General features: G+C 64.4%; 1 protein-coding gene across 1 annotated transcript; it reads left to right on the top strand.

The window, feature by feature from the left end:
• Nucleotides 1–16,123, top strand: EPS8L2 (EPS8 signaling adaptor L2). The gene is made up of 21 exons (XM_081154198.1): nucleotides 1–78; nucleotides 2,626–2,740; nucleotides 2,841–2,896; nucleotides 3,581–3,645; nucleotides 9,042–9,203; nucleotides 9,726–9,875; nucleotides 9,941–10,020; nucleotides 10,100–10,242; nucleotides 10,326–10,399; nucleotides 10,537–10,663; nucleotides 10,795–10,883; nucleotides 11,016–11,090; nucleotides 11,299–11,447; nucleotides 11,568–11,700; nucleotides 11,850–11,962; nucleotides 13,289–13,394; nucleotides 14,027–14,146; nucleotides 14,433–14,505; nucleotides 14,591–14,771; nucleotides 14,920–15,052; nucleotides 15,138–16,123. Exons 2-21 carry the CDS (start codon nucleotides 2,697–2,699, stop codon nucleotides 15,207–15,209), a joined length of 2,145 nt encoding a protein of 714 aa, XP_081010324.1. The 5' UTR covers nucleotides 1–78; nucleotides 2,626–2,696; the 3' UTR covers nucleotides 15,210–16,123.
• The last annotated feature ends 1,293 nt before the right edge of the window (nucleotides 16,124–17,416 follow it).

Raw genomic sequence — 17,416 nt, 5'->3', positions numbered from 1 at the left:
AGACGGGCGGACGGACGGGCGGACGGACGGGCGCGCGGACAGGGCACCAGCGGCGGCGCCGGGAGCCGCGAGCGGCGGGTGAGCGCCCCGGGGGTCCCGGGCCCGCGCCCCGCGGGCCTCAGCTTCCCGGGCGGCGGGTCTGCGGGCGGGCGGGGGCCAGAGCCGGCCCGGGGGCCAGGAGCCGGCCGTCCGCTCCCGGGCGCCGCCGGGCGCGGGGCTGGTTTGGGAGGCGCCTGAGTCCGGGCCCGGGGGCGGCGGGGGACCCCGGTCCTCCGTGGGAAGGGCGGCGAGGGGGTTCTCCCTGCCCCCCAAGTCCGCGCACCCCGTTCCCGGGCAGGCTGGGCCTCCGCTGGGACGAGGCCATCGCGGGGAGCCGCCCGTGGTCAGACGCCAGGAGGCATTTCCTGGGTGTCAGCGAGGAGGAAACCGGGGCCGGGGATCACCCACGGGGGTCAGGCCCTCGGTCACGGCGGGTGTGGGAGCCTCGGGGGGCGGAGGCCGGAGGCAGGCGCAGGTCCGCGGGCGCTGGCAGGGGCAGGGGGCAAACCCCTGGCGCACCCACATTCTCCCTCCCTGGGCCAGGCTGGCGGGCAGCCCCTGCGCGGGGTGCGCCTGGGGGCGCGGGGGGCAGGCTTCCCGGGGGACCACCTCTGCCCCGCCCGGGTGTGGGCTCCCAGGCAGGCCTGGCGGTGGCCCCTCCCCGACGGCGCGCACGCACACGCACACGCACACGCACTCACGCGCACACGCACTCACATACATACACGCACACACTCACATACGTGCACACACACACACACTCACACATTCACATACACACACACATACACACCCACCCACATGCAGGCACACACACACACATTCACATACACATACACACATACACACACATACATATTCACATACACTCACACACACACACACCCACATGCAGGCACACACACATACACACACTCACACACACATACACTCACACACACACACACACACACACACACACATGCAGGCACACACACATACACACACTCACACACACATACACACACACACATACACACACACACATATTCACATACACGCACACACATACACACTCACATACACGCACACGCACACACACAAGCACACACTCACCCTCTCCCAGCGCCCTGCCCAGGCCCTGCGGGTCCCAGCCCAGTGCCCCGCCTCAATGGCTCAGAGCGCCCGCTGGCCCGGCTGCGTCAGCCCACATGCCTCCATCGCCCAAGTGCACCCTGAGCATCTGCCGCCTCCCAATCCACCCTCCCTCCCACCAGGACGGGCCCTTTCCTCGCCCGCAGCTCCCAGACCTGGGCACAGCCAGAGCCTGACAGGGTCTCCCCATTTCAGGGCCCCACCTGGCTCCCCCTGGGCCTTATGCTGACTCCTCCCCAAGGTCACTGGACTACAGGGCTGGAATTTGAACCTGGAGCCGGTCCCTCCACCCTCCCTGCCCTGCCCGGGCCTCCTCCCCCTCCACTGTGTGACCAGGCACCACGTTTGGCTCTCCCTTTGCACCCGGAAAATGACCGCAGTAAAACCAAAGTGCAGACTGGACCTGGGGGCCCCTGGGGTTACAGGGCACCCCTGCCCCAGTCAGCTGAAGGAGCCTCCACTTCCCTCACTGGACCCCACGTGCTCCCCCACCCAGACGCCAGTGCCCAGACCCACCTCCCTGCTGGTGCTGATGCTCCCCACCCTGGCCCCAAGGAGCCGAAGGCCACTGGTTCCCAGCCCAGGCTCCCCAAGGGGAGGGGCCCGTGTCTCAGCCTGTGCGTGTCTGCGTGTGCCCGCAGGCCTGGGTTTCACCCAGGTGTGTGTGTACCTGGACACATGTGCCCAGTGCCCTTGGATCAGCCCGCCAGGAATCCCATTAAACAAATACTCGGGCTCACCCACTGAGGTCATGAGCATTCCGGACATTCTCGAGGCACTGATGGATGGAGGAATCTGGCCAAGCCCCCCACCCCACCCCCACCCCAGAGAGCCAGGACTCTGTGGCAGGTGGGAGTCCTCCTCCCTGCAGGTAGGACCTGGCCAGACCAGAAAGTCCTGGGCTGCCCCCTGCCCTAGATGCCAGCACCCCTGGTTTGTGACCGCTGACCGTGGCAGACCCTGACACTGAAACTACTTGCCAGTGACCTTTGACGGGAGAAGAATGTGGGCCCAGAGATCCCCACGGGGCACAGACCCAGGGGCGCCAGGCACTGCTCATGTGGGGGGGGCCCTCTGGACTTTACCAGGTCTCTGGGTCCCCAGGGCCCCCTGGCTCCAGCCTCATCCTGGTCTGCCTTTCTCCCTCCTCCCGTCTCAGGGCCTTGACAACACCATTCCCTCTGCTTAAAAGTGCTTCCTCCCCCCACCCCCCTTCAGAGCCCCCAGGACACCCTTCTCGCAGCCCCACCCCAGACAGCGTTTGGGGTGGGACTCCTCTGCTGGTCTGTCCTGGGGTCCCTGCTGGGAAGTGGGGCGGGAGTAGGTGGTCCTGGGAATCTGGACAGGAGGCCAGGGCTCCAGTCCCTGGATCTGGGGTGGGGGGAGGAGGAGACCCATGAGGCCCCCCGCCAGGCCCCCAGGAGGTGTCAGCACTGTTCTCCATCCACTCAGGTGTGAGCCAGGCACCAGGCCCTGGACTCAGGCCACCCTGAGATCCACTGCTGGCCACCCCTGAGGACGTCATGAGCCAGTCGGGGTCTATGAGCTGCTGCCCAGGTGCTGCCAAGTGAGTCCCCACCTACCCAGCTCACCCCCCCCACCCCACCACAAGCAGTCCCAGGAAGGGGTGCAGTCCGGCCCCACCCTCACCAGCCTCTCCCCTGCAGTGGCAGCCTGGGCCGGTCTGACAGTGTGGCCAAGATGAGTGCCAAGGACCTGTTTGGTGAGTGAGGTTTGAGGACGGGAGGGTCTCGCCCCTACCCCCCACCCGTAAGGCTGTGCTGGGCCCCATCAGGGAAGGTACAGGTCAGCACCGGGCACCCAAGGAGGCTCCTGGACCCCAATCAACCAGCCACTGAGGTCCCTCAGCAAAGCTCCAGGCCCCAGGAGCCCTCCCCAACCTCACGTAAGGGGAGAGGCCTTTACTAATAATTCAGGGCCATCAATATTGATTCGCCAAGCTCCTGGCTGCAACCTGATCTGATAGGAGGGGGGCTGAGTGCCAGGTGTCCGCTCCAGGAGGGTGGCCTGGCCAGCCCCCTCCCTCAGGCACACCCCAGCCCTGCCCCAGACTACCAGCTCATTTATGCCTATGGACAGGGTGCCCAGTCTGGAAAGCCAGGAGTCCAGAGAGGGCAGGGAGATGTTAGCCGGCAACCAGGGCCTGGGGATGCCCTGGCCCAACCCCTCCCCCAGGAAGGTGGGGGACAGTCGTCCTGGAGATGGAGGGAGGCCCGCCTTCTGCCAGGACCTCGAGTCCTTCCTGGTGGCCACGAGGGGCCCACAGAGCGGTATCCCTCTCCTCCACTCTGCCCTCCCTGTGGCTGGGGCCCAGGGGTCCAGTCCACTCGGACAGGAGACCCCAGGGCCTGCCCCTGGGGCGAGTGACTGGCGTCTCCCTGTTCAGAACAGAGGAAGAAGTACTCCAACTCCAACGTGATCATGCACGAGACCTCCCAGTACCATGTCCAGGTGAGGCAGCCCCCGGGGAGCACCCTACCCCTCATAGCACCCACCCTCCGTGCTCCAGCCAGGGTCCCCACTCTGGGGGAAACAGGCCCAGGGAGAAGTGGTCAGCCCAGGTTTTCTGACACCGGCAGCAGGTGACCAGAGCCAGGGATGTCCCCACACCTGTCCTGGCTCAGCCACAGTGGGGGGGCTTCCCTCCAGTTCTGGGGAGCTCATAGTCTGGGGGTCTCAGGGAGCCCTGGATCTGTGTTGGAGGAGAGAAGGTGCTGGTGGGCAACGCAGCACAGGTGAGGCCAAGCCCTGGGAGCTGTCTGGCAGCCCTCCAACGGGAAGACCCGGCGTGAAGGAAATTGTCACCTTGGCCCCAAAACAAGGAACTGAACTCGAGGGAGACGGTGGAACAGAGACGCCCTGTGTCGGGCTCCCGCAGGGAAGGCCTGACTGACCAGCTGTTCAAGGAGAGTCGAGCCTGGTTAACCACTCCCCAGGCCAGCTGCCAGCGCAGGAGGGTTTCCTCCTGGGTCAGTTCTAATTCACACTTGGGACTCAGGAAACATGTTTTTTAAATGACCTTCCTGGTCCTGGCAGCTGGCCACATTCCTGGTTCCTGGTCACTGTCCAAGTCTGCAGGACAACAGCCCTAGGAAAGGCTGAGGAGAGAGAAAGGTGGGGGGACTTTGATCAGGATGATGGGGGGCCCTAGCCTGGGAAGGTAAGTACTTCCCTCTCCATAGCACCCTCGCTGCCCACAGAGGTCAGGCAAGTAAGTCACTGCTTTCTGAGCCTCAGTTTTCTCGTCTATACAATGGGTCCTCAGAGACACTGGGAGTTCCTCGGGCTCCTGCACTGGGCCGTGTTGAGTGACCAGGCCTCCCCACCAGCCTGCGCAGGCCGGTGACAGCCGCTGACTCAGTGTCCGAGGTCAGGGCGTGAGGGTGGGCGGCTCTGCTCGGTCCCTCTCCTTCTCAGGCAGCTGTGCCACCTCTGGGGACAGGGGGACTTTGCCCTCTTTGGGAAGGAACCACCAGGGCCTCCCAGCCCATCTCCTGGACTTTGGTCCAAGCTGGCCTATGGAAGGACCCCAGCCCGGGGGGCCCCCCTCTTCTGCCCTCCCTGCCGCCAGCAAGGCTGGGGCATGGGCGCCGTTTGCCCGCTCCTCCCACATGAGGAAACTGAGGCACGGAGAGAGGGTGAGAGGTGGTGGCCAGATCAGATCCACCCTGGCAGCGAGGGGCCACTGCAACCAGGTGGGCCTTTTGGTGGTGGTTTTTCAAACTTTTCTCTAAATTAGCATCAGAAAAGTTGACATTGAGGGTGTGGGGGTGCAGTTCTGGGGTAGACGTGTGTGGCCACCACGGGGAATGGACTGTCCTGGGCACAGAGAGCTCCATCCCCCCGACACGCCTGGTGCTGACCCGGGGGGTGGCAGCCTTCCCCCCCCACCGGCGGCGGCCCCGTCACCACTGTCCTTCTGAGAATCCCCCATAAATGAAATCCTACAGCGCAGAGCTACCCTTATTTTGCTTCGTGAACTTATTTGAAGAAAACAGGAAGGCAGGGGGTGGGCAGGACTCCTTAGGGCCCAGGCCGCAGGGCTGCTTCGCGGGCCCACTTCTGCCCGCGGGCACAGGCACGCACCCCTCGCCGAAGGCAGGGTCCTGTCCACACACGGGGCGTTCGGCCGGTCGAGCGAGTCCTGCGCATCGCTGTCTCTGGATGAGCGGAGATGTTTAATTTTGATGACATCCAATCACAGCCATCTTTTTCGTTTATAGTGGTTTTTCTGTTGTTATCGCTTGGCCCGAGGCTCCGGAGATTTCTTCCCGTGTTTTCTAGATGCTTCCTACTTTAGGCTTTTACATTTAGGCCTACGAGCCGTTTTATTATTTTTTAAATATGTTTTTAGTGATTTTCTAGAGAGAGAAGAAGGGAGATGGAGAGATTAAAAACACCGATGTGACAGAGAGACACCGACCGGCTGCCTCCTGCACGCACCCCACTGGGGATCGAGCCTGAAACCCGGGCACGGGCCCTGACCGGGACTCGAACCCGTGACCTCCTGGTTCATCAGAGGTCGTTCAGCCTGCGCAGCCACACCTGCCAGGGCTGAGGGCCATGAGTCATTTTTTTTTTTCCTTCTTTTTACCTTTTTATTGATTTCAGAGAGTTCAGAAGGGAGAGGGAGAGAGAGAAACGTCGGTGATGAGAGTCCTTGACCGTCTGCAGGGCCCCTGCTGGGGATGGAGCCGGGAACTGAACCTGCGACTTCCTGGTCTATAGGTCGATGCTCAACCTCTGAGCCACGCCGGCCGGGCCGGGCTATGAGTCATTTTAACTCCACTTTCGAGGACGGTGTGAACTGCAGGTTCATTTGTGGTATGGGGCTCGAGGCCGATTCTTCCCCCTTAGTAAGATGCAATTACGCTAAGACGCTCTTTCCCCCATTGGATTGCGTTGGCGCCTTTGTCACAAACCGATGAAGGGACCCTGGCCAGGCCCCTATCCCTGGGTCCCCGTGACAGTTTCTCACTCTCTGTCCTTTCATCCGTCTTGAAATCGGGCAGCCGGAGCCCATCTCGGTTCCTTTTCTTCGAGAGTCTCCTGACGGTTCCCAGTTCTTTGGACTTGCGTTTATGTTGTAGAATCAAGTTGTCTAGTTCTGCCCCCCCCCCCCAAAAAAAGTCTGGCAGGATTCTGGTGGGCACTGAGCCAGCTCTGTGGATCGATTTCGGGAGCGTTGGCATCCTAGTGGCATTGGGGCCCTCGGGTTTCTCTCCGCGGCGCCCTGGCTTTCACGGCCGAGTGCTTGCATTTCTTTGGTTAGAATACTCCCTGGGTATTTGGGTTTTGTGTGCTGTTATAAATGGAATCCTTTTTTAAAATTTCATTTTCCGACTGTCTGTCACCAGCCTGTAGAAAAACAACTGAATTTCTGGGACGTAACCGAGTGCCCCGAGTCCTGGCTGGATTCCTTGGTTTTGTTTCCGGGGTTTTGCTTGTGGACTCCTTGGGTTTTCTGTGTACGCATCCATGGCGTCTGAGAATAAAGACGGAGCTTAATTTCTTACCGTAGACACTTAAATTTTCTTACTTGATCGCCCTGGCCAGGAACCCCCCGGACAACGCTTAACAGAACCCCGGCCCCGCGTCCGGCCTCGGCGTTTCCCGCGATGCGCGATGCGGGTTTTCACCGCTGCCCTTTGTGGACGCAGTTTCCTTCCCTTTCTCGGTGCGCTGAGACGTTGTGTCGTGATAGGTGGTTGGATTTTATCAAATGCTTTTTCTGAATCACACCGATTAGCTTTTGTAAAATATTGAACCCGCCTTGCATTTCTGGGGTACACGCCGTTCTCCCCCCACGGGTGTGCATCTCCCGAGCGCGGGGGCCCCCGGGAGACTTGCAGCCCGGGGAGCAGTGGGCAGTGGCTGCTCGTCCCAGGCTCACCGCCCGGGCCTGCCCCCAGGATCCCCGTCCTCTGCTTTTCCAGTGAACCAAAGCAGCCCCACCCGGGCGCGTTTCTTTCCTGTGACGTTTCCCGAGAGCCAGGGCGGCCCCACCTAGGCGCTCCCCCGGTGCTGCTTCTGACCCGGCCCCTTCCTTGTTTCACTGTCCCCGGCTTTCGTAAACGTCCTCTCCAAACAAATAAATAAATGAGTGGGACGTGGTCCCGCCTCTGCCTTCAGAAAGAGGTGATGAAAGATTGGTGTGACTTCCTCCTCAAATAGCTGTCGGGGTAACGGGGAGGCCCTCTGAGCACAGGGCTTTCTCTGCGGGACGGTCTCGGTTAGGAGTTTCCTTTCCTGCCTGTGAGGTCTGCGGTGATGTCCCCTCTGTCCTCATGGTCACTGATCATTTCTTTTCTTTTTTAAAAATACGTTATTGATTTCAGAGAGAGGAAGGGAGAGGGAGGGAGAGATGGAAACATCAATGATGAGAGTCATTGATCGGCTGCCCCCTGCATGCCCCCCGCTGGGGATCGAGCCCCAAACCCGGCACGTGCCCTGACCCAGAATCGAACCGCGACCTCCTGGCTCCTAGGTCGACGCTCCACCACTGAGCCAGGCCGACCGGGCTCCTGAAGATTTTCTTAATAACATTTGTTTCTCTAGCTGACTTTATTGTAGGAACACGATATAATATATATATATGTGTGTGTGTGTAACATACAAAATATGTGCTAACAGGCTGCTTGTGTTAATCAGTAAGGCTTCCAGTCAGCAGCAGGCTGTTAGTAGTGAAGTTTTGGGGGAGTCAACAGTAATACGCAGATTTTCGAGTGACCGTGTTGTTCAAGGGTCACCTGTCCTTCCGAATGCTCGTCGTGGCTTCTTTGACCCGTGGGTTATTTAGAAGAGTCTTGTTTCATTTCCAGTTGTTCGGGGGTCTTCCAGTTGCCTTTTTGTTGCTCATTTCTAATTTAATTCCGTGACGGTCAGAGAACACATCCATTTGAAATGCACCGACTGTCTTTGGGCCCAGCGGCCTGGTTGGTTTGGTTTGTTTGGTGATGCTGCGTGTTGCTAACAGAGCGGCGGCCTTATATCCCCGTGTGCGCTTCTGCCCACGTACCTCTCTCCCCGCCGACGGACACGGAGGTCGGTCCGGCCTCGGCCGTCACTGGCGGGTCTGCAGTGAGCGGCTCCTCTGCAGCGGGTCTGGCGCGTGTGCAGGCGCCGAAGCAGGACCGTGCGAGTTGGGCGGCTCTGCCCGCGCCCGACCGCTCCCCAGCGGGCTCCCCTGTCCCCACGGCTCAGCCCACAAGGGTCTGTCAGAACCAGTCCTTAAAGGAGGTAAAACACTCAGCGGTGAGCCCTGGCCAGTGTTGCTCCGTCGCTGAAGTGTCGGCCAGTGCACCCCAAGGTTGCAGGTTCGATTCCCGGTCCAGGGCACATACCTGGGCTGCAGGTGTGATCCCCGCCCTGGTCAAGGTGCGTGCAGGAGGCAACCAGTCGAAGCTTCTCGCCCTCCTTCCCTTCCAGTCTCTCTAGAAATTAATGGAAAAAATATCCTCAGGTGTGGATTTATTAAAAAAATATATTAAATAAGATAGAAGGCCGGTCAGGGGTGTGGTGACGGTGATGCCGTAGCTGGGGAGGGCCTGTCTCAGAGCTGGGGAGGGCCCGGGAGGTGGGGGGACGGAGCGGAGGCCCCGCGGTGAGCCGCCAGGAGGTGGGTGGGTGGGTGGGGATGGTTTGTGTGGGGCAGCGAAGGCTCCATCAGAGCCCGGCGTGCCCTAGACATCCACAGGGTGCAGAGAGATGCCCCAAGGGGGTCTGTGTCTCTGCAGACCCCCGGGGCAGGTGTTCCTCCCCAGACCCCTGGGCACAGCCCCTCGGCCCTGACTCTCGGCACGAGGAGGGCTCTGCCCAGAGTGACCCCCCGCCCCCCCGCCCCCCAGCACTTGGCCACATTCATCATGGACAAGAGCGAGGCCATTGTGTCTGTGGACGACGCCATCCGGAAGCTGGTGCAGCTGAGCTCCAAGGAGAAGATCTGGACCCAGGAGATGCTGCTGCAGGTCAACGACAAGTCGCTGCGGCTGCTGGACATGGAGTCGCAGGTGGGGCAGCCGCAGGGCCAGGGAGGGTTCCACCTGTCCCTCCGCCGGCAGGGGGACCAGCCGGATGTACAGCTGGGCCTCCCTGTGGGGCGGGATCAGGACGAAGGTGAAGGGCAGGCTGGCAGGGAGCTCTGCCCGGGCGGAGAGTCGCACAGGGCGGCCTCCGCCTCCACCGGGGCCTGCACGCCCGCGGTGCCGGGGGGGCCTGGCTGGGTCCGGGGGCCTGTGCGAAACATCCGCGGCCACTGCCCCTTGGGGTCCATGTCTGTGTTCACCTCTGGGCCACGTCCCTTTCCTGTGCCTGCGAGTTATGCTTGTGCCTGTCTCCGCGGCACGGGTTCCCTGTGCCGGGCCCGTAAGTCACGCCCATGCCCGAGGCGCTCTGTGTTCCTTGGGTCCAGCCCACATCCGTGGCAGGGGGCCCACGTCCGTGTCCGGGCCTGTGTTCGACGCACGTCTGGGACGCGCGCCTGCGCTGCGTGGCTGAGCTGTGCGAGCCGCGTCCAAGCCCCTGTCCCGCAGGAGGAGCTGGAGAACTTCCCGCTGCCCACGGTGCGGCACAGCCAGACGGTGCTGAACCAGCTGCGCTACCCGTCGGTGCTGCTGCTCGTGTGCCAGGACTCGGATCAGAACAAGCCCGACATCCACTTCTTCAACTGCGATGAGGTGGAGGTGAGCAGGGGCTGCCGGCGGGGCGGGCGCCCGCCCAGAGCCCGCCTGACGCCCGGTGCCCGCAGGCGGAGCTGGTGCACGAGGACATCGAGAGCGCCCTGGCCGACTGCCGCCTGGGAAAGAAGATGCGGCCCCAGACCCTGAAGTAGGCGCCGCCGGGCGGGGGCAGGGAGGGGCCGCCCCAGGAGGGCCTGGCGGGCTGAGTGGCTCTGTCCCGCCTCCAGGGGCCACCAGGAGAAGCTCCGGCAGCGGCAGTCGGTGCTGCCCCCCCGCCAGGGCCCGGCCCCCGTGCCCTTCCAGCCCTACGCCCAGAACTCCTCGCCCCCCAAGAACCGAGTAGGCCTGCCGGTGCCGCCCAGCGAGCCAGGTGGGCCGAGGGGCTGGGCTGGGGCTGCCGGGGCCGTGTGGCCCGTGGGGCCCAGTCAGCAGCAGCTCTGCTCCCCCGCCCAGGGTTCCGCTCTCAGGGGTCGCTGGATGAGGAGGCCCCGCGTGCCGTGCTGGCGCAGAAGATAGAGAAAGAGACGGTGGGTCTCGGGCCTGAGGGCGCCCCCTCCGGCCTACACCCGCCTCTCCCCCAGGCCGGGGCCGGGAGGCAGGGAGCGTGGCTGTCCCTGCCGCGGGGGTGGCGCCTGGCTGACCCCTGCCCCGGCTCTGACCGCAGCAAATCCTCAACTGCGCCCTGGACGACATTGAATGGTTCGTGGCCCGGCTGCAGAAGGCGGCTGAGGCGTTCAAGCAGCTGAACCAGCGCAAGAAGGGGAAGAGGAAGGGAAAGAAGGGGCCGGCAGGTGCTGGGGCCTGGGGCCGGGGGAGACGCGGGGGACGCGGAGGCCGTGGACTGCCCCAGACTCTGGGGAGACCCACGGGGCGCAGCGACCCACTGGGCCCGCCAGGCTCACGCCCCCGCCCCTCGTTGCAGAGGGTGTCCTCACGCTGCGGGCACGGCCCCCGTCCGAGGCCGAGTTTGTTGACTGTTTCCAGAAAATCAAGCTGGCCATCAACCTGCTTGTGAGTCCAGCAGCCCGCCCTCTGGGCTGATATTGAGGGTGGAGGGCCCCCGGTCAGTGCCCCCATTTGTCCCCAGCACGGTCCTCCGGCCGGTGTATCGGCCATTTGCTCACTGGCATCCCCCCCACCCAGGCCAAGCTGCAGAAGCACATCCAGAACCCCAGCGCGGCCGAGCTCGTGCATTTCCTCTTCGGGCCTCTGGAGCTGGTGCCTGGGGCAGGGCGGGGTGGGCAGGCGCTGGGCGGGCAGGCACGGGGTGGGCAGCTGCCAGGCAGGCCCCTGGCTGAGGGTGGGGGACGCAAGTGCCCTCTGAGCGGTGGGCGCAGTGGGCTGGCCTGTGGTGCTCCAGGGTGGGGTGGGGTGGGCGGGGCGGGGTCCGCAGGCTGTGATGCCCCTGAACTGGGTTGTGCCCCAGATCGTCAGCACCTGTGGTGGCCCGGACATCGCACGTTCCGCCATCACTCCCCTGCTCTCCCGAGACGCCGTGGGCTTCCTGCGGGGCCACCTAGTCCCCAAGGAGATGGCACTGTGGGATTTGCTGGGGGAGACCTGGACACGCCCCCGGTACGTACGGGGCAGGGAGGAGCAGGGGAGGGGGCGCAGACCAGGGTGGGTCTGGAGGTTCTGGGTGGTGCCGGTTCTGGTGGGTGGGCATGGCTCACCCCCGATCGCCCCCTCCCTCAGCTCCGAGTGGCCTCGGGAGCCACAGATGCTCCTCTATGTGCCCAAGTTCCACAGTGGCTGGGAGCCACCCCTGGACGTGCTGCAGGAGGCTCCCTGGGAAGTGGAGGGACTGGCCTCCGCCCCTGGTGACGAGGTCAGAGCCCCACCCTGTGGGACGTTGGCGGCCCCCTCGCCTCCTCAGCCCACCCCCACCCGCTACCCTCAGGGCGGCAGCTGTCCTCCCCACCCTCCGGGCCTGACCCCCTTCCCACACCAAGCCCAGGTGGCCCGTTTTCCCCGCAGCCGACCCCAGCAAACCGGCCATCCTTTCGAAACTCCCCGAGGCACAGCGTCGCGTCTGAGCCCCCGCCCCCTGGGGACGTCCTCCCCCCAGTCAGCTCCCCGCAGGCTCACAGGTAAGCCCCCCGTGAGGAGCCTCAGTCTCGAAAACAGGCTCTGGGGACGCTGCCACCAGGTGGCGGCAAACACCTGGCTGGGGGTTCAGACGCTTCCCACCTGGAACGGGGTTTCCATGCTGACCTGATGACACACAGTTTAAGGGAAAATGGCAAAAGCACCGTCTCTTCTTCGGTCTCCACGTGTGTGCTTCAGAGCCGCGGGTAGAAATCTGCCGAACCCCTGAGCTCAAGTGGTTTTACCAAAGCCCGTCACCCTGTTGGGACTGATTGAGGCCCAGTCTCAGGGCCGGAGGAGATGGAGGGTCTGGCTGGGACAGGCTCTCTCCTCCATACCCCCCCAAAAAACACACACACACCCCTCCAAAAACCACATCCCACAGACCCAGGGCCTCTTCTCACTCCTGGCCCAGGACAGGCCTGGGGAGCTTGCTACCCGGCCAGGCCCCAGGATTCGGTTTCAGGAAGGGAGGGGCCCCAAATCCGTGTTGTAACAAGTGTGCCCTCCCTTTGCCCCGCATCACCAGCCTGGTACCCATGTTCCCTGGCCCAGGCCCCCCTTTAAGAAACATTTTCATCCGTTGACCTGGTGGGTCCACCCTGGCTGATCCTAACAGCCCCTCCTCGCCCCCAAGGCTCCAAGGGGCCCTCCAGCCTCAGACCCCTCCCCTCCCTGGCGTCCTGAGGCCTGCACCTGCATGAGGCAGGGACCCTGATGGTCAGAGGCCAAGATGGACCAGGAGGGGTGGGCTGGGCTGGGCGACAGCCACAGGCCTGCTCAGTGCTGAGGTCAGGACACATCCAGCCAGAGCGCCCTCCCACCCCCGACCCACCCCACCCACCCCATGACCCTGCAGCCGCCAGGCAGTCCACCTGGTGCTCAGGCCCTGTCTGTCCTGCTCAGAGGGGCCACGGCTCTGAACATGCCCAGCCCTCCCTCCTTGGTCAGCAGCTTTCCAGGGATTGCTGTGACCTTGTCATCTCTTGGGTACATGCCTGGCTCTGGTTTTCCTAAGGGGCTGGGCCTGGAGACCCCTGAGGTGGCTTGGGCTGGGGCTGGCCTTGGGCCGGCCCAAGGCACCCGGGTCCCGCCAGCCTCCACTGCCTCCCCCTCGCCCCCACCTCTGTGTAGGGGCCCCGGCCGCTCTGGGGCTGTCACAGTTTCCATTCCCAGCTGACACGCTGAAGCTCTCTCCCTGCAACCTCAGAGAGCAGAACAGGAGGCAGCCACGCACCGGGAAGCTGCTTCCCTGCTCCCCGCATCCCAGCCCCAGGCCCAGGACACCCGGCCAAGCCCTGGGCCTCAGCCCCTCCTGTTCCACGCAGGGGCTACGAACCCACACCAGCCATGGCCAAGTACGTCAAGGTCCTCTACGACTTCACAGCCCGAAATGCCAATGAGCTGTCCGTGCTCAAGGATGAAGTCCTGGAGGTGAGTGAGGACCTGCGGGAGGGGACTGCCCAGGGGGGCAGGGGCAGGGGGAGTGGGGGGGCAGGTTCATAGCCCTGGGACCTGGCTTGTCTGCCAACCCTTTCCCCAGGGCCCTAACCCTGGGCTCTAATCTGGATCCATAGCCAGCCTGCCCCCCCCAGCAAATATTGAATGAGGGACCCCCTCCCTTGGAGGTCTCAGAGGGGGACCCTCCAAGTCAGCAGGGGCTTGTCATTCATGCTGACCCCTGGAGCCCTCTGAAGGCACCATCTGGGTTTGGTGCCAACCCCAAATCTAGGTCACCCACTTGGGGGGAAAGTGGAGCGAGCTGAGGTGGGTGATCTATATCTACAGCCAGGCTGGAGGCACCTTGCTCAGGATGCAGCTGGGGGATGGGGGTGGCCCCTGTAGGTGGGATGGAAGGTCACACAGGGCCCGGGCACCTGGAGGGGGTTGTGACGGTCCCCATAGGCCTTGGGGGGGGGCTCAGGGAGAGATGCCAGAGCTGTCTCTGGACCATCTGTACAGAGGGGCTGATGCAGTGGTCCCAGCACTCCTCTCAGGTGCCTGTGGCCAGAGGACAGGTGGGCACTTGTTGGGGGGGGGTGACCATGGGGGTGTGACATCTACAGGTGCTGGAAGATGGCCACCAGTGGTGGAAGCTTCGGAGCCGCAGCGGCCAGGCTGGCTACGTGCCCCACAACATCCTGGATGAGATCAGGCCTGAGGACGTGGGCGCCCCCCACGAGCAGGTGAGGGGAGTGAGCAGGTGAAGGGGGGCGAGGGCTCTGCTCTGTCCCACTACAGGCTGGGCGGAGCGGCAGGTGCCCCTGGTCGCAGGGAAAAACCCACCCTGAGCCTGGAGGCCTCGCTGCAGGGGCTCCCAGGCTCTGGCCCCCGGGCCAGTCGGGGGCCTGGGCAGGTCGTGGGGAGGAAATGGGGGAGGGGTCCCTCACACGCCCCCTGCGCCAGCCCTGGTGGAAGGGAAGGTGAGTGACCCTGATGGGCTGCACCCCCCGCCCCTTCCCCCACCCGCAGGCCGGCCTGAAATACTGGGGTCCTGCCAGCCCGACCCACAAGCTGCTGCCGAGCTTCGCTGGAAACAAAGACGGTGAGAGGGGAAGGGGCTGGGGGTCAGCGCCGCCTGGGGCAGGGGAGGGGAGCCGGGGCCCGGGGCTGAGCCGCTGGCCCCGCAGAGATGATCCACCACATGGACGAGGTCAACGACGAGCTCATCAAGAAGATCAGCCACATCAAGGCACAGCCGCAGCGCCACTTCCGCGTGGAGCGCAGCCAGCCCGTGAGCCTGCCGCTCACCTACGAGTCGGGCCCCCTCGAGGTCCGCGCCTGGCTGGAAGCCAAGGCCTTCAGCGCGCGGTGAGCGGCGGGCAGGGGGCCGCAGGCGTGGGCAGGCGTGGGCAGGCGTGGGCAGGTGGCCACAGGTGTGGGCAGGTGTGGGCGAGGCCGCCACGGCCCGGCCACGCCCGCCTTCACGCCCGCCCCGTCCCCACCGCCCGTCCCGCAGGATCGTGGACAACCTGGGCATCCTGACGGGCCCCCAGCTCTTCTCCCTGAACAAAGAGGAGCTGAAGAAGGTGTGCGGGGAGGAGGGCATCCGCGTGTACAGCCAGCTCACCGTGCAGAAGGCCTTCCTGGAGGTGAGCCCGCGCCCTGGGCGCCCCGCCTGCTTCCCCCACGACCTGCGGGGTCCCTAGCCTGAGGCCGCCCCGTTCCCGCCCCTAGAAGCAGCAAGGCGGGTCGGAGCTGGAGGAGCTCATGAGCAAGTTCCAGAGGCGGATGGAAGATGACAGCTAGACCCGGCTGTGCGGGCGCCGGGCACGCTGCTGGGCAGAGCACTGCGGGCGGCCCGCCCCAGGGCACGGAGTATTATTTTTGTATGTGTATGTATTTTGTACCATGGACGCGGAGGGAGTGTGGTGCTGGCCGCCGGCCCTGCACCCGGCCGGGGGCAGCTCACCTGCCTCATGGCACGTGGCCCGTCCTCAGGCTGAGCGAGGCCCCGACCCACACTCGCCCGCCCGCCCCGAGGCCCACCTCAGCCAAACTTGCCGCCTGGAGGTGCCAGCCCCTCACCCACCTGCCCCCTGAGGCCAGAGCGGAAGGACCCAGCCCAACCCCCTTCCCAGCTCCCCCCACACCTCCCCAGGCCACAGAAAGCCCCTTTCCTCTGGCCTCCTCCCCCCACACGGGGGTCCCTGCACTTGCGACTCTGCCCCTGCCCCACCCTGATGACTGCTCACCTCCACGTGCACCGGTGCCCCTCTGTAACCCCCACCCCCGGCTGGCTGTGGGCCAGAAGGGCAGCGCCCCCCCCCACCCCCCCCCGCCCAGCAACCCTGGGCTCTAAGCCGACCAGGCTGGGGAGCCTTGCCCCAGATAGTGCCCGCAGCACCCACCCTGTGCACTGCTCCCCAGGGGTGGGGTGGGGGTGCTGTACTCCCTGCACCTTTTCAAGGAGCAAGTGTGGACTGGACTCACCCAAGCACTGGCCTTGGACACCCCACCCCACCCCCACTGCCCCCCACCCCACCCCATCCCTGAAGCGGAGACGGAGACAGGAAATTTCTCTGGCCAAGTCTTGGACCAGCCTCGCCCTGCATGCTGTACAGAGGGCCTGGGGAGCCTTGGAGCCCTGCACTCTGTGGGTCACACCCCAGAGCTGAGAGGTCGCCAAGCTCAGAGGCCCTGACATTAAACCAATTGTTTCCAGCCCCGAGTCTGTCTCCCTGGGGGCGGGGATGGGGTCACTGTGGGTCCTGCGAAGCTGCACCTGTAAGAGGGAGGGGGCAGGGGCAGGCTGTGGCCAGGCCGGGCAGTGGAGGTCCCCAAATAAGGTTGCTCACCTCTGGGCCAGGCTGGGGGGCATAGGAAACCCTCCCCTTCACACCTGTCCCAGAGGGCACACAGGGACTTTCCTGGGAGGCGAGGGGCTAAGAGGGCCCTGCCCAGGCGGCCCCAAGACTGTCACCCAAGACGAATGGGAGTGGCGAGGAGCCAGGTGGGTGGGGAGGGGCCGTGAGTCAGAGAAATGAGGCCAGAACCCCATTAGGAGAGGAGGGGCAGGGGCAGGGGCAGGGAGGGGCCGGCAAGGGGGTGTGGGGCTGGCTGGACGGGCTCAGGGTCAGCTGGGGTGGCCTCGGAGCAGCAGCGGGTGTCCCTGAGCCCGCAGAGGGCTGCGCTCTGCACCTTGAGGCCCTGACCACCGGCCAGGGCCCCACCCCAGGAGGAGGCCGCTGACGCCCTCTGCTGACGACTCCATGCTTCTGCGCGTCGCTGCCCCGGGGGCGCCCCAGCACCTGTCTGGTTCCCGCGCGTCTTGACCTGCGTGGTCCCAAAGGAGCCAGTGGACCAACCCTGGGTCAGGGTGTCCAAAGCTCCCAGTCTTGGGGCCTCTGCCTGATGGGCAAGGTGACCGCAGGGAACTCGGATGCGAAGGGCAGGTTGGGCCTGGCAGGGCTGAGCTGGGAGGGCTGTCCCTTGGCTGGTGGATCATCAAGACAGGACCAGTCCCCAGGTCTGGACAGGCCACACTGGACCAAGTCTGTCCAGCAGGGCTCGGTCAAGGGGAGCTGGGGCTGTCTGGTGCCATCTGGAACTTGACCACCACAGCCCCATCTCCCCAGGAAAGAAAGGAGCCCCCCCACCACCTCCAGGCCAGAAAAAAAGTTCTGCCCTTCCTGGCCTGGGCAGGACCCTGCGGACAGGGAGATGGGCCCCCAGAGGAGAAGGGGAGGGTGGGGCAGTGTTCCTCCCCCTGGAAACCCACGGGGCCCACTAGTCCAGAACCACCAGCGGTTACAGGTGCCCCAAGCGGACCACCCCACCCGCCCTACTAGGCTGAGCTCCTCCCTCGGAGCGGGGATGGGCAGCCCTGGCTCCCCCTGCTCCCAGTGGGGCCTCTGCTGCCCAGGGATGCCCAAACTAGAACGGGAGGTTGGGGGCACGGCCCCAGTCCAGCCTCCCACCCAGCGGTACGCAGCAGGGCTCCCCGTCACCAGCAT

This window comes from Miniopterus schreibersii (genome assembly GCF_964146895.1).
Source record: "Miniopterus schreibersii genome assembly, chromosome: 12".
In the NCBI taxonomy this organism is placed as follows: Eukaryota; Metazoa; Chordata; class Mammalia; order Chiroptera; family Miniopteridae; genus Miniopterus; species Miniopterus schreibersii.
This window is presented reverse-complemented; position numbering and strand designations above follow the sequence as displayed.